At 52.3% G+C, this 12,888-nt stretch overlaps 1 protein-coding gene across 2 annotated transcripts; it reads right to left on the bottom strand.

The window, feature by feature from the left end:
• Positions 1 to 1,155: 1,155 nt before the first annotated feature.
• Positions 1,156 to 11,657, bottom strand: FUT2 (fucosyltransferase 2). 2 transcript variants are annotated; one of them, XM_035724845.1, is made up of 2 exons: positions 11,444 to 11,657; positions 1,156 to 3,945 (listed from the first exon to the last, which is right to left on the bottom strand). In XM_035724845.1, the coding sequence occupies exon 2, from the start codon at positions 3,941 to 3,943 to the stop codon at positions 2,924 to 2,926; it is 1,020 nt and encodes a 339-aa protein (XP_035580738.1). In that variant the 5' UTR covers positions 3,944 to 3,945; positions 11,444 to 11,657; the 3' UTR covers positions 1,156 to 2,923. The 2 variants fall into 2 exon arrangements, with proteins under 2 accessions (XP_035580738.1, XP_035580739.1); XM_035724846.1 differs by having other exon boundaries at positions 1,156 to 3,856; positions 11,444 to 11,511.
• Positions 11,658 to 12,888: the final 1,231 nt, after the last annotated feature.

The raw sequence follows: 12,888 nt of genomic DNA, 5'->3' as shown, positions 1-12,888 counted from the left end.
ATTTTTTTCAAGATTTTATTTATTTATTTGAGAGAGAGAAAGCACGAGAGGGAAGAGGGTCAGAGGGAGAAGCAGACTCCCTGCTGAGCAGGAAGCCCGATGTGGGGCTCGATCCGGAGACTCCAGGATCATGACCTGAGCCGAAGGCAGTCGCTTAACCAGCTGAGCCACCCAGGCGCCCAATTTTGTTTATTTTTAAAAAGATTTAATTTATTATTTATTTGAGAGAGAGAGCATAGAGGGAGAAGGAGAAGCAGAATTCCTGCCAAGCAGAGAGCCCGACATGGGGCTTGATTCCAAGACCTTGAGATCACAACCTGAGACAAAGGCAGCCGCTTAACCAACTGAGACACCCAGGCACCCCCCCATCCTTATATTCTTTTATTACCTTTTTTTTTTTTTAAGATTTTATTCATTTGACAGAGAGAGACACAGAAAGGGGGAACACAGCAGGGGGAGTGAGAGAGGGAGAAGCAGGCTTCCCATGGAGCAGGGAGCCCGATGCGGGGCTCGATCCCAGGACCTGGGATCATGACCTGAGCTGAAGGCAGACGTTCAACGACTGAGCCACCCAGGCACCCCTTTTATTACCTTCTTTTCAGACCAACTCCCTTACAAACATAGTGGCCATGTTTGTATTATGTGACCTCTCCGCATGGCCTCAGGTAATTGGCTCATGGTGAATGCTTGACTCAAACATCACTCTGATTGAGGCATCAAGATTGTCTCTTTCAAGATTGTGAAACTGGCAGAGAGGCACTAGGAGTCTCTGTTGAGCACTTGAAATGAGACCCCAGCACCACAGTTTGCTAGGACTGTTCAGTAGCCTTTTCCCTGGTCTCTACCCCTCTCTTACCCCTACAGCCCTTCCTCTGCGTAGCAGCCAGAGAAGTCCACACAGCAAATCAGATTGTGTTATTCCCCTAATTAAGACCCTCTGGTGGGGGCGCCTGGGTGGCTCAGTCGTTAAGCGTCTGCCTTCGGCTCAGGTCATGATCCCAGGGTCCTGGGATCGAGCCCCGCATCGGGCTCCCTGCTCGGCGGGAAGCCTGCCTCTCCCTCTCCCACTCCCCCTGCTTGTGTTCCCTCTCTTGCTGTGTCTCCCTCTGTCAAATAAATAAATAAAATCTTTAAAAAAAAAAAAAAGACCCTCTGGTGGCTTCCCCTTGGTCTTAGAATAAAACCCAAAGTCCTTGCCATGGTCCACAAGGCCTTTCACGTCAACCCTGTTCACTTCTCTCCCACCTCTGTCTCCATGTGTTTCAGCCACACTGGCCTGGTTCCGCTCTCATGTATAACTGGAATCCCCCTGCCACAGGGCCTTTGCACGTGTGATCTCAAGTGAGGTGGGGATGTTCAAGTTTTGCCTAGGTTGTGCCAAAGTCATGAAAGTGTCTGCAAATATAGAGAATCATTTATTTAGTTCGTTTATCTCTGGCTGTATCACAGACGGCCCCAAAACTTCATAGCATCAAACAATCATATTGTTATGCTCACAGACTCTGTGAATCAGGAATGGAGATAGGGCTCCTCTCTGCAACATGTTGTCAGGAACCTCAGCGGGATGCTAGGCTGACTTAAACAACATGTGGAATCATATCTGATGCCTACGCTGAACGACTTGAAGTTGACCTCAGCTAAGGCTGCTGATTGTAGCACCTACCCGTGGCCCCGGAGTGGGGTTGGGCTTCCTCATAGCATGGGGGCTGCCTCCATGATGCTGATGACCGAGGGGATGCTGCACCTGAACTCCACAAAAACGCAGCTGCATGAGGCCTCAGCCAACACTCCATGGAGCAGAGAGACACCCAGCTGACGTACAGGATTGTGGGAAATAATAAATTGCTGTCATTTCAAGCCACTATGATTTGTTAACCCAACCTTTGCTAGCGGAGATCCTGTCTGTTAGGTGAACCACCACAGACATTTACAAAGAACAAATGGACTCTCTTCAAGTTCACTGAGCTGTGCTGGTCTCTTGAGTTCTCACCAGTAATCATCCTAAGCCCTAGGAATCCAGGGTTGCAGAATTGGGGTGGGAGGTCTTAGATGCACACCAGCTACTGGCCAATAGGGTGGCGCTCTTGTAAAAACTGGAGAAAAGGTCTCTGGTCTGGGCAGACTAATTAGAAAACAGTGAGAACTGTCAGTCAGAGAACTGACTCTGGGTGGACACAGTCCCAGGAACACATGGCTTGGAGAGTAGGTTGTTGACTCTCTTAGAGCCCCACCTGCCTCCTTGGCCAAATGCCTTTGTGTAGTGAACAACTCACACAATTCAGGGCTTCTCTGTTTTGTGTAGCACCTTCTTCCTTGTTAAGAGCACCTGTTTTCTTTCCGCAAGCCTCCACGTCTTTCAGAGGAGGCTGATCAACTCCCCAGCTGGAAGGGGCAAAGATATATTGATCTGAAGCTAAGCCAATCCCAGGGTCTTACTCACCTTGCCCTTTAATGGATCAGGTGGGCATGTGACACACTTCCGGTCAATAAGATATGCGGGGCTGGGAGGGGTGGTGGCAGGGGCTGGAGGGCTTTGGAATCTTTCTCTCACTCTTCAAAAGGGACCCAAGAACGAAGTTCTTTTTTGCTGCCTCATGAAGAGGTTGTCTGCATGTGACACCTGGCTATGTGGCAGCCCTTCTGGGACCATGAGGGAGCCAGTCTGAGAGGAGTTGATGGCAGTTGAACAAGATGGATGGAACTGGGGTCACCGATGACATTGCTGGGCTGCTGACTTAACTAATCCCAGAGATGTACCAACCTCTGGTCCTGTTGCATGAGACACATAAATAGGTTATTTAAACAGGTCAGTGACTTCTGATGCAAGATGGAAGTGTCCTGGTACACATAACAATGTGCTCCTCATGCCTTGGGAACTGGTCTTGGAGCCAGTGAAGGAGGAGGTGCCAAGGGTCGCCTAACATCAGTGCTTGAGTAGTGGGGAGAGGTCTGCGTTGATCCCAATCCATTTGGGCAGGAAGGTTGCCTCTGGCTTAAAGACTTTGAGGAAGGGGGAGTCGGGCAGGGTGTAATTGGCCAGGTAGATGGTCTCTCCCCCCGCGAGGTAGGCGGCCCAGATCCCGAACGTCCCAATGGTCATGATGGTGTGGTTACACTGCATGAGCAGCGCAAAGTCCTTGGAGGGGGAGTTCTCAATGCCATTGCCGGCGAACACCACGTCCCCCCGGGAGGCATTGATGTTCTCCCGACACCAGGTCATGCCGTTGCTGGAGACCACAAAGATGGGGGAGTCGTAGCGGGCCCGGAACCAGTCCAGGGCCTGCTCTAGGTAGCCCCGGTCGGCGACCACGCCCTTCCACACCTGCGGCATGACGCGCACGTAGTCCCCCCGGCGCACGTGGACCCCCACAAAGGTGCTCGGCTGTCTCCCATTCACCCGCAGGCCCCGCAGAAACTTCTGGGCGTCCTCCCGCACGTGGTCGTGCAAGGTGAACTGCAGGATCTCGTCTCGCAGGTGGTGGTAGAAGGTCCAGGAGCAGGGGTAGCCGGTGAGGCGCACGTACTCCCCCGGGATGCGGCGGTGGCGCTCCTCCATCCAGTCGTTCAGGTGGTAGTTCCGCCACGGGATCCTGCTGGCCGTGGTGTCGTGCAGGACCGGGAGGCTGATTCGGAAGATGGGGGCCAGCGTGCTGTGCATCGCGGCCGGGATGAAGGCCGGCCGCCCGTTCATCTTGGCCAGGGCGTACAGGGTGGCGTACTCCCCCATCTGGTTCCCCAGACGGCCAATGGCATTGATCGTCCACATGCCCCTGGGCGGCTGGCTCGTGGGGTGTTCCGTCCTCGCCAAAACCAGCGTCTCAAAGTCCCATGCGGGGCGAATCTTCGCTAGCCGCTGCTGAAGGTGAAATACGGTGGAAGCCGTGAAGACAAAGAGGAGGAAGTGGGCCATGGGGAAGAAGAAAGGCGCCTGACTGATGAGCATGGCTGTCAGGGAAGGGAGAGCAGGGAATATTAGCTCGGGGGCGGGGATGGAGGCCCTGGGGTGGCGTATGAATGTGCAAGCGCAGTTGTGTGTGCAAACGTCGTGTGGGTGTGTGTGCAGGTGGCTTTGCTGTGTCTGTGTCTCAAGGGGTGTGAATACTCAGGTCCGTGTATGGAGCTATGTCTCCAGAGTGTGTGATGGGAGTGTGTTTACAGTGAGTTTATTTATTCCTATTTACATGTGTAGATGAGTACACTGTGTGTATTGACACATGGCATGTGTATTGTATGAGTGTGTGTGTGTGTGTGTGTGCATGCACATGGGTATCTGCACATTGTATATATATATGGGTGTGTGTGAATTTGTGTACATATAGTGGACATGTGCACATTGTATCGTATGAATGTATATATATCATGTACTTACATGGGTGTGTACTCTATATAATAGTGTGGATATATATACACACATACACATTATGTATATATACATTATATGATTGAATAAGGGTGTTTATAGCCTGAATATACATACATGGGTGTCTATGGATAGGGGGTACAAGTGTATAAACCTACTTTTACTGGGGATCCAGTTCCTGGAGATGTCCATCTTTGCATGCCCTACCTATCTATATCCTCTTTGAAGGGAAATTGCCAAACCCATCCCAAATTCAACCACTTGGTTTGCCTATCCTCCCGGCCACAGCCAACTGAATGCGAGATAAACACCAAGTTCCACGGTGGCTTTGCCATTTATTGGTCATGACAGGTTGTAGGTTGGCTCTGAAAGATGAGTTGGCCAATTCTCTCTTGAATATTTTTACTAAAAGGTCAGAAGGCAATTGGCAGGCATTGTTTTCTTCTCCCTTGGGTGTTGGGCACCCAGTTGAATTCAACGGTTCAATTCAATTTTGACATTGTCTACCTGACTTAGTATCAGATCCAACAAGTTAAAGAGTTTAGTCCCACTTCATAGACCAACTGCAAGTCCTGAGCTATTCATACTTCTTCTGACTGGTTATAAATTGACACCCTCCTTAGGTTTGATAATTTGCTAGAATGGCTCGCAATACTCAGGAAGGCACTTTACTTACATTTACCAGTTTATTATAAAGGAGACAAATGAATAACCAGAAGTACATAGGGTAAGATCCAGAAGGAGCTTCTGTCCCCATGGACCACCTTCCTGGCTCATGGGTGTGTTTGCCAACTCAGAGGCTCTCTGAAACCCATTTAGGGCTTTTATGGAGGTTTCATTATGTAGACATGATTGATTAAATCATTGGTCACTGGTAATTAACTTAATCTTCAGTACTTCTCCCCTCCCTAGAGGTTGGGGGCTGGAGATGAAAGTTCCAATCTCTTCATTAAGCTTGGTTTTTCTGGGTGACCAGATGCTGAAGCTATCTAGGGACATATGAAGAGTCACCTCATCAGAGCAAAAGACACTCCTATCACCCTATCACTCAGGAAATGCCAAGGATTATAGGAGCCATGTGCTGGAGCTAGGGAAAAAGACCAAATATCATTGTAGGAGACTACAGCAGGTGATGCTGAGAGAGGAGGTGTTGGAGTGGCTGGAACATGTCAGATGCAGGCTGACGCAGAGGCAGCCAGTAATGGGGAGACACCTGAAGACCCATGCAGAGACATAAAGAGAACTGACCAAGAAAACCCAGAGAAAATTCCCTTGCATTTGAAGAAGTATATAACCTGTTCTTTTCAACACTAATTCAACACAGGAATTAGTTCTAGGAGTGAGGTGGTTGCACTGGACAGACCTTCTGAGAACACATGGGGTTTACTGTGGTATCATAGGAGGTAGGGGCATTCCCCATCCCAGGCCATACAACTTGGGCCAGTGATTTACAGAGCAAAGCAGTTAATTAAGCTCCTTCCTGGGACCCCCTGGAACAAAGTAAAGACCCCAGAAGGATAGGGTTTGAAGATATGGTTGTTGAGCTCAAGCCAAACAGTTGACAGTGAAAGAAAGCAGGGAATGAATTGGTGCTGACTCCCCATTATGTGGCTAGAAGCTGGAAAAGGACGAGCGGAGCAAGCATTGTTTAGGATGATCACAGTTAACACTTTATTGTTGCTAAAGACTGCATCCAGGAATGATTGATGGGCTTTGTCATTCCGCAGTCTGGGCTGGAACAACACCTGCACTATGCTGCCACAGTAAAAGTCCAGGTTTGGCCACTGATCAACTTTGGAGTCGGAATAATGGGAATGGGGATATGTGGGAGGAGTCAAAAGAATGAGACCCTTCTGCTTGCCCAGCTCTTCCCAAGACTTCCCTCCTCCTTCCCTGTGCATGTGAGGTTCCCACCCATTCTTTTTAAAACTCTTGCTCATGAGCAGGCTTTAATCAAAGCATATCCTGGAGGCCCTGCACAAAGGTAGATTCGAGATGAAAGGTTTCTGGTTGACTTGGTCCATGGCTTGGGTTCCTTGTTGAAGTACTTAACCAAGTGGCCATTAAGAAGAGAACACTGGGGGGCGCCTGGGCGGCTCAGTTGGTTAAGCGACTGCCTTCGGCTCAGGTCATGATCCTGGAGTCCCTGAATTGAGTCCCGCATCGGGCTCCCTCCTCGGCAGGGAGTCTGCTTCTCCCTCTGATCCTTCCCCCTCTCATGTGCTCTCTCTCTCAAATAAATAAATAAAATCTTAAAAAAAAGAAGAAGAAGAGAACACTGGGGCTAAATCAAGCAAGGTATGACCTGGTTTAACCTGGAAAGCTGCCAGAAGCTATGCAGGTATCGTCCTTAATGATTAATTATGGCTGATAAAAGTTGGCACAGGACCTAATATAGCAATATCCCTGTTTCTAAGTCACTGCCCTCCTCATAGCCTATTAGGATTACATGCATTATCTTTCTTTCATTCAAGATTTTATTTATTTGAGAGACAGAGATAGCGTCAGAGAGCATGAGTGGGGAGGCGAGGGAGAAGCAGCTGAGCAGGGAGCCCGATGCGGGACTCAATCCCAGGACCCTGAGATTGTGACATGAGCCCAAGGCAGGCACTTAACCGACTGAGCCACCCAGGCGCTCTGCATTATTTTTCTAGAAGAAACTCAGGTTTGTCCACTAGATGTCTGGATTTGAGTTAAACCAACTCAGGTGGAGGTCTGGGCCCCTTGGGTCATCACCAGATGTGGAGCCTAACCCGAAATGAACTCCTGGGTGGTACAATCTCCTCTTGCCCCATTCATCTTGAACGAAAGGAGCCAGAGAAGCTGGACTTGCTGAATAAAGTTCACTTCACAACTCAGCTGATGCTCAGGAGAGTCTCAGTCTTACTGGTCAAAAGTCCCAGATCAGGGGTGCCTGGGTGGCTCAGTTGGTTAAGTGACTGCTTTTGGCTCAGGTCATGATCCTGGGATCCCAAGATCGAGTCCCACATCAGGCTCCCTGCTCAGCAGGGAGTCTGCTTCGCCCTCTGACCCTCCCCCCCTCATGCTCTCTCTCAAATAAATTAATAAAATCTTAAAAAAAAAAGGCACTACATTTTTGCTCACCCAACCCATAGACCTTGTGTGTGATGTGTTGGATTGTGTCTTTCTGCCAAAGGTATACTGGAATCCTAACTCCTGTTACTGCAGAATATGACCTTGTTTGGAGACAGGGTCTTTACAGAAGTGACCGAGTTAAAACGAGGTCATCCTAAGGTGGACTCTAATCCAACAGGACTGGTGTCTTTATAAAAAAAAACAACTAAAACACAGCCCATAGTGTATCGTATGATATTGGTCCAAGGCTGGCCTCTTTATTGCCAGCTCATGATGTGTGGGCATGGGTGGTGTGGCTCAAGAGACTCATTTGCATCAAGCAGATTCTCTCCCTGAATTTGAAGTCAGAAGCACAGAGAGGGCGTCCGGTTGGTGGCGCGGCTGGTGGCTAAAGGGCCTATTAGGGCCCACGTGCAGCCATGTTGAGCCGTATCAAAGATGGACCAGAGAAATCCATAAGCACAGTGAATTCGATCCTGAGAATAAAAAGGGAGAGGATCCTGAGGGAGAAATGGAAAGTATGACTGTGACCCCGATGGTTTCCTGGTTCCTGTTTCCTCAAGGCCACTTGTGCTTACATTCGTGTCCAGGTCCCAAGATGATTCCTCAAGACCCCGCCCTGACCCTGGGTAGAAGGAACTGTCTGGGGACTGGGAAGCAGGAGGAAGCTGGGGAAGGTGGGGCCACCCCAGGTAGGAGGAGGGAGAGCTCCCCGCGGAGTGGCCTCGTGCCTTCTTCCCACTTCTTCTGGGTGTTTTGCTCTTCCTTTCACCAACTAGATCATGAGGCTTCGAAGGGCAAGGAGTCGACTTGGCTCCTCTGTCTAGCTCCGAATTTGCCAAGCACAGGACGTGGGACAAAGAGGGGCCAAGGGAAATGCTTGTGGGAAGGCAGAAGGATGGAGGGAAGGAAGGAACGGAGGGAGGAAGGGGGGAAGGAGAGAGGAGAGAAATGGAAAAAGAGACAGGAAAAGAGACAGAGAGGGAACTAGACCAAGAGGAACACAGGGACAGAGCCAGAGAGAGAGAGCAGGAAGAGAGATAGACAGGAGAGATGGAGACACAGAGAGAAAGATAGAGAGAGGGAGAAAGAAAGAGACAGGAACAGAAAAACCACAAGAGAGACAGAGAGAAGGAGAGACGGACAGAGAGGGAGAGAGAAATAGGGCAGATGGGATGGATCTGCCTGCACTCAGTCCAGCTCCGGCCCCTGTTCTGTCCCAGTTCTGTGTCTCCAAGTGAGTCTCTGTCCGGATCATTCAGTCCCAGTCTCCTGATCACACACACAGCTCCATGAAGGAAGGGACAGCGTCGGTCTTATTCCCTCCGTATCCCCAGCAGCCCACAGCCAACGGGGCCCGACACATAGTAGGTGCTCAGGAAATGTATGCAGAAGGAACGTGGGTCTGTCTCCACCTGTCAAGACCCAGTCGGGCTCCATCTGTTGCTTTCCCTCCTTGCAGCAAGTGTCTGCCAACATCTCCCTGCCTTGAGTTCCTCTCTCTCTCTCTCTCTTTTTTGGGGAGGGGGGGTTGAATCCATTTCCCAGCACCAAGTAGGTAAAGACATGAATACTGGAAGGACGACCTTCACAATCAAACCTCTTAATTTCTGGGCTGGCCCTGAATATCCCCTCAAAATATGTTTACAGCAGACAGAAAGACAAGAAGGCTAGTTTTGTTTGGGTAAAAAGAATGTTCTAGAACAGCATCTCTCAGCTTCCTTGGTGGTTTCTTGCTTCCTCCCTCAGGAAGAGGGAGGGTCCACTGTTGAGAGGCCTAAGGGAAGCACCTGCAGACCTTGACCCCCTGTCCTTGAGCAAGGCTGTGGGGAGAGGGAAGGAGGGAGGCTTACAGGGTGAAGGAAACCCAGTGTCTGGGAGTGGGGGATCGATCTGGAGAGAAGCTCAGGGGAGTGCGGTCATTAGCCTCATGTTGGCTATGTGACTTTGACCAAGGGCCTTCTCAGTGTTGTCATCCAAAAAATGGGGATAATAATATTTCTCTCCAGGGCTGTGTGAGCACAACATGGGTTAGGAAATCTGTATTGAATGCTTAAGGCCGTGGGCCCATCCTGCAGGTCAGTGCAAACACGCCCATTTGAAAGCAAAGGCAAAGTGAGTCTCAGGGACTAGTCAGAGAGGGGTCTAGGGGACAAGCCTGGGGAAAGGCCAGGGCTGGGGCGTGGAGCTGGGCACAGGGCGGGTTGGGGGAATGCCAACAGCCAACCAGCCAACGGCTGGGAGTCTGAATGAAAAGCAAGGCTGCTCGGGGTAAGTGGGAGGAGTCTGCCTTACCCCTAGTCCTGGAGATCAGAAAGTCCGCTTCCTCATCCACCCTCAGTCCCTGCAGTAGCATCGGGCGCTTCAGGCCAGCCAAGGAGGGAGGGGCAAGAGGAGGGGTCAAGGGGCGCCTGGGTGGCTCAGTCGGTTCGGCTCAGGTCATGATCCCCCGGATCCTGGGATGGAGCCCTGCGTCTGACTCCCTGCTCAGTGGGGAGCCTGTTTCTCCCTCTCCCTCTGCCCCTCCGCTCTAGCTCCTGCTCACTCTCTCTTGTTCTCTATCTCAAAAAAAAAAAAAAAAAAAAAAGAGGCAGGGTCTAGCGCTCTTCCTCCATCCAGGTCCCCTGGCGGCCGTCCCTTGGGCGATCGCAGCAGAAGGATTGGAGAATAGAAAAGGGCCCCAACTTTGAAGGAGGAGCCCAGCCTGCAGGTCCCTCAGAAAAATGGGGCCACCAATATCTGCCCATAATTACTTTTTTTTAAAAAGATTTTATTCATTCATTTGAGAGAGAGAGTGAGAGAGAGAGGGCACATGAGAGGGGGGAGGGTCAGAGGGAGAAGCAGACTCCCCGCTGAGCGGGGAGAGCCCGATGCGGGACTCGATCCCGGGACTCCAGGATCATGACCTGAGCCGAAGGCAGTCGCTTAACCAACTGAGCCACCCAGGCGCCCCCATAATTACTTTTAAACTCTCTCGGTCTCATATCCCAGGCTGAGCCTTGGCCTCTCCGTCCTCTCCCCTCGGGAGCCTGGCCCCCGCCCCCGTCCCCACCCCCAGAGCTGGCCTGGCCCCCTCCTCAGCTCACAGCCCTCCCAGGGCTTCCCATCCCCCACCCAGCCAGGTTTTGCTACCAAGAAACAACTCCCTCTCCCACGGCCCCAGGCCCAGTGGTCACACCCTGTGATTTGCGTGTCCGTCCCTTCCGCCCGGAAAGCCCCTCCCTAGCCCTTCCCAGCCTCGCGCCTAGATAATCCCCGATCACCCAGTGCAGTCCCCTCCCTACCGCTCTGGACATCGCCCGTTTGTCCTTCCCATCCCCCGGAATTCACATTGTAAGCGCGGCTCTGGGGGAAGGGCTTGGGACACAGATGTGAGGCCACCACTTTGAAGTCCCCAACTTGATTACCAGGACTGGAACGGAAGGGGTGACCGGGAGCCAGGGATCCCTGGGGCCATGGTGGGCCGGGGGGTGGGGGCGGCGGCTCGGGGGCTCTGAGGATCCCGGGGTCCTGTGGTTGGGTCCTGCGTCCGTCCCCGGGGGTGGGGGAGCAAACCCCGAGAAGCGACCAGGAAACTCTAGTACTACGGGCTCGTCCCCGGCCTCTGGTCGGCGCAGTGATTCTCAGGTAGGTTCCAGGAAACGGGTGATGGGAGGGAGGGAGCTGGAAGCCTGGGGCGGGGGAGGAGCGAGTGGGGGTGATGGAGGAGGGTGGGGGTTCAGGTATCAGATCAGTTAGGAGGGAAGGTGAGGGGAGCCGAACGGGGCGGCGGCTGGGGGGCTGGAGGCAGAGGACGGGGGCGCCTGGGCTGTGAGGGATGGACCCTCTGCCTCCGGAGACTCGGCGGTGAGGGCATCTCAGAGGGGATCCCTGAGTTCAAGGGTGTCCCCGCTCCTGCCCCGTGCGCGCGCGTGCGAATGTGTGTGTGCGCGCGCTCGCCCGCGTGCTGCGGGTAGGGGAGAGCCCCCCACCCCCGCCGTCTCTCACCTGGTTCTGGCTGCAGGAATCCGGGGAGCCGCCTACCTGGTTGCTCAGCGAGCAGATGAGGGTGCTCCCTCCCCTGAGGTCGACTCCTCACTCAGAAATCTGAACTTCCAGCACTTGTGTCCGAAAAACCCCGCCCAGGATCTACCTGGCCTCCCAGAGCCGTAAGGGGGGCGGGGTGGCTGTGCCTGGGGAGCCAGGTGTGCCCGGAGCGCCCCTCCCCGCTCCTCCCTCCCCACGTGACTGCTGGGAAGGTGGTCAGGAAGCCCGACGAGAGGAGGAGGAGGAGGAGGAGGAGGACCGAGTCCCGCGGGGCCAGGCTCTTCTAGATTCCGTCCTCTCAGGGTCCTGCTCTTACTTATTTTGGCAACACCGGTAGCATTTACGTAGTCTGTGAACATCATTCCATCCTCACAATTCGGTGAGGTCGACCCTCTCAGCAGCGCTACGGTACAGAGGGGGATACCGAGGCACAGACGGGTAACTTGCTCAGGGTCACACAGCTAGGCAGAGAAGCTAGAATTCGAAACCAGGCAGGCCAGAATCTTGGAAAACACCTGGCCAATACCAACTCTTCTCCCTTGCCCTTCTTTCAAAAAACGAGAATCCCCTAATAGTACGTCAGCCGGCCAGGCTATGCGGGTCTACCGCTGCCAAAACTCAAATGCAAGGATCGATGAGGAATTTTGCAGGGGAGGGATGAGGCGGGCACCTCCAGAGCCCCCAACATTCCTAACCCTGAAAGAGGGACGAGCAGCCCCACCCCCCCGCCCCTCAGTGAGGCGACAGGAAGCTTGCTGCACCGTCTCTAAATCTCACACTCAACTGCTTCACTGCAAAAAAAAAAAAAAAAAAAAAAAGAATCTGAATCTGATCAAGCCTCACAGTGTGATCACCAGCTTTCAGAAAACAGGAGGATAAAGTTGCCGGTGAATGGACACCATGAGGGTGCCAGGAGCCAAGTCCAGAATGTGGGACAGTCTACAGGACCCTATGACCCGGTTTCCCCAACACTGGAAAAAAAGAAAAAAAGAAGCAAAGGAAGACTTATAATATGCTCAAAGCAGATCCTGGGCTCAGAAATGTATAAACGGATTTTTTTTTTTTAACCTATATGGATGTCTGACTGGATATCCAAAAGTCACAGGGATGCGGGACACATCTGTCCTATGTAATGTTTAGCAGCCTTGGTCCTCAGTCACTAAATGCTGCGGTAACATTGGACAACCACTGTGACAACTAAAAATGCCCCACGGATGCCCAGAATGCCCCCCACCTGGGACAGTACTCCCCATCTGAGGACTGCTGATCTACCCCTTCAGCAGGACCAGTGGCTGGGAAAAGCTTAACAACCAGCTCCATTGCGGGGGCGGGGGGATCCCTGCTTAGTGGCATTTGCCAATTTCCGTGGTATAAAGACCCCACCCCACCCCACCCCCCAGCCAATT

This window comes from Zalophus californianus, chromosome 17 (genome assembly GCF_009762305.2).
Source record: "Zalophus californianus isolate mZalCal1 chromosome 17, mZalCal1.pri.v2, whole genome shotgun sequence".
Classification (NCBI taxonomy): domain Eukaryota; kingdom Metazoa; phylum Chordata; class Mammalia; order Carnivora; family Otariidae; genus Zalophus; species Zalophus californianus.
The sequence above is the reverse complement of the archived record's forward strand: the minus strand, read 5'-3'. Positions and strand labels throughout refer to the sequence as shown.

Coding starts and splice junctions, on each gene's coding strand:
- FUT2 (XM_035724845.1), bottom strand. CDS start 3,943: ATGCTCATCAGTCAGGCGCCTTTCTTCTTCCCCATGGCCCACTTCCTC.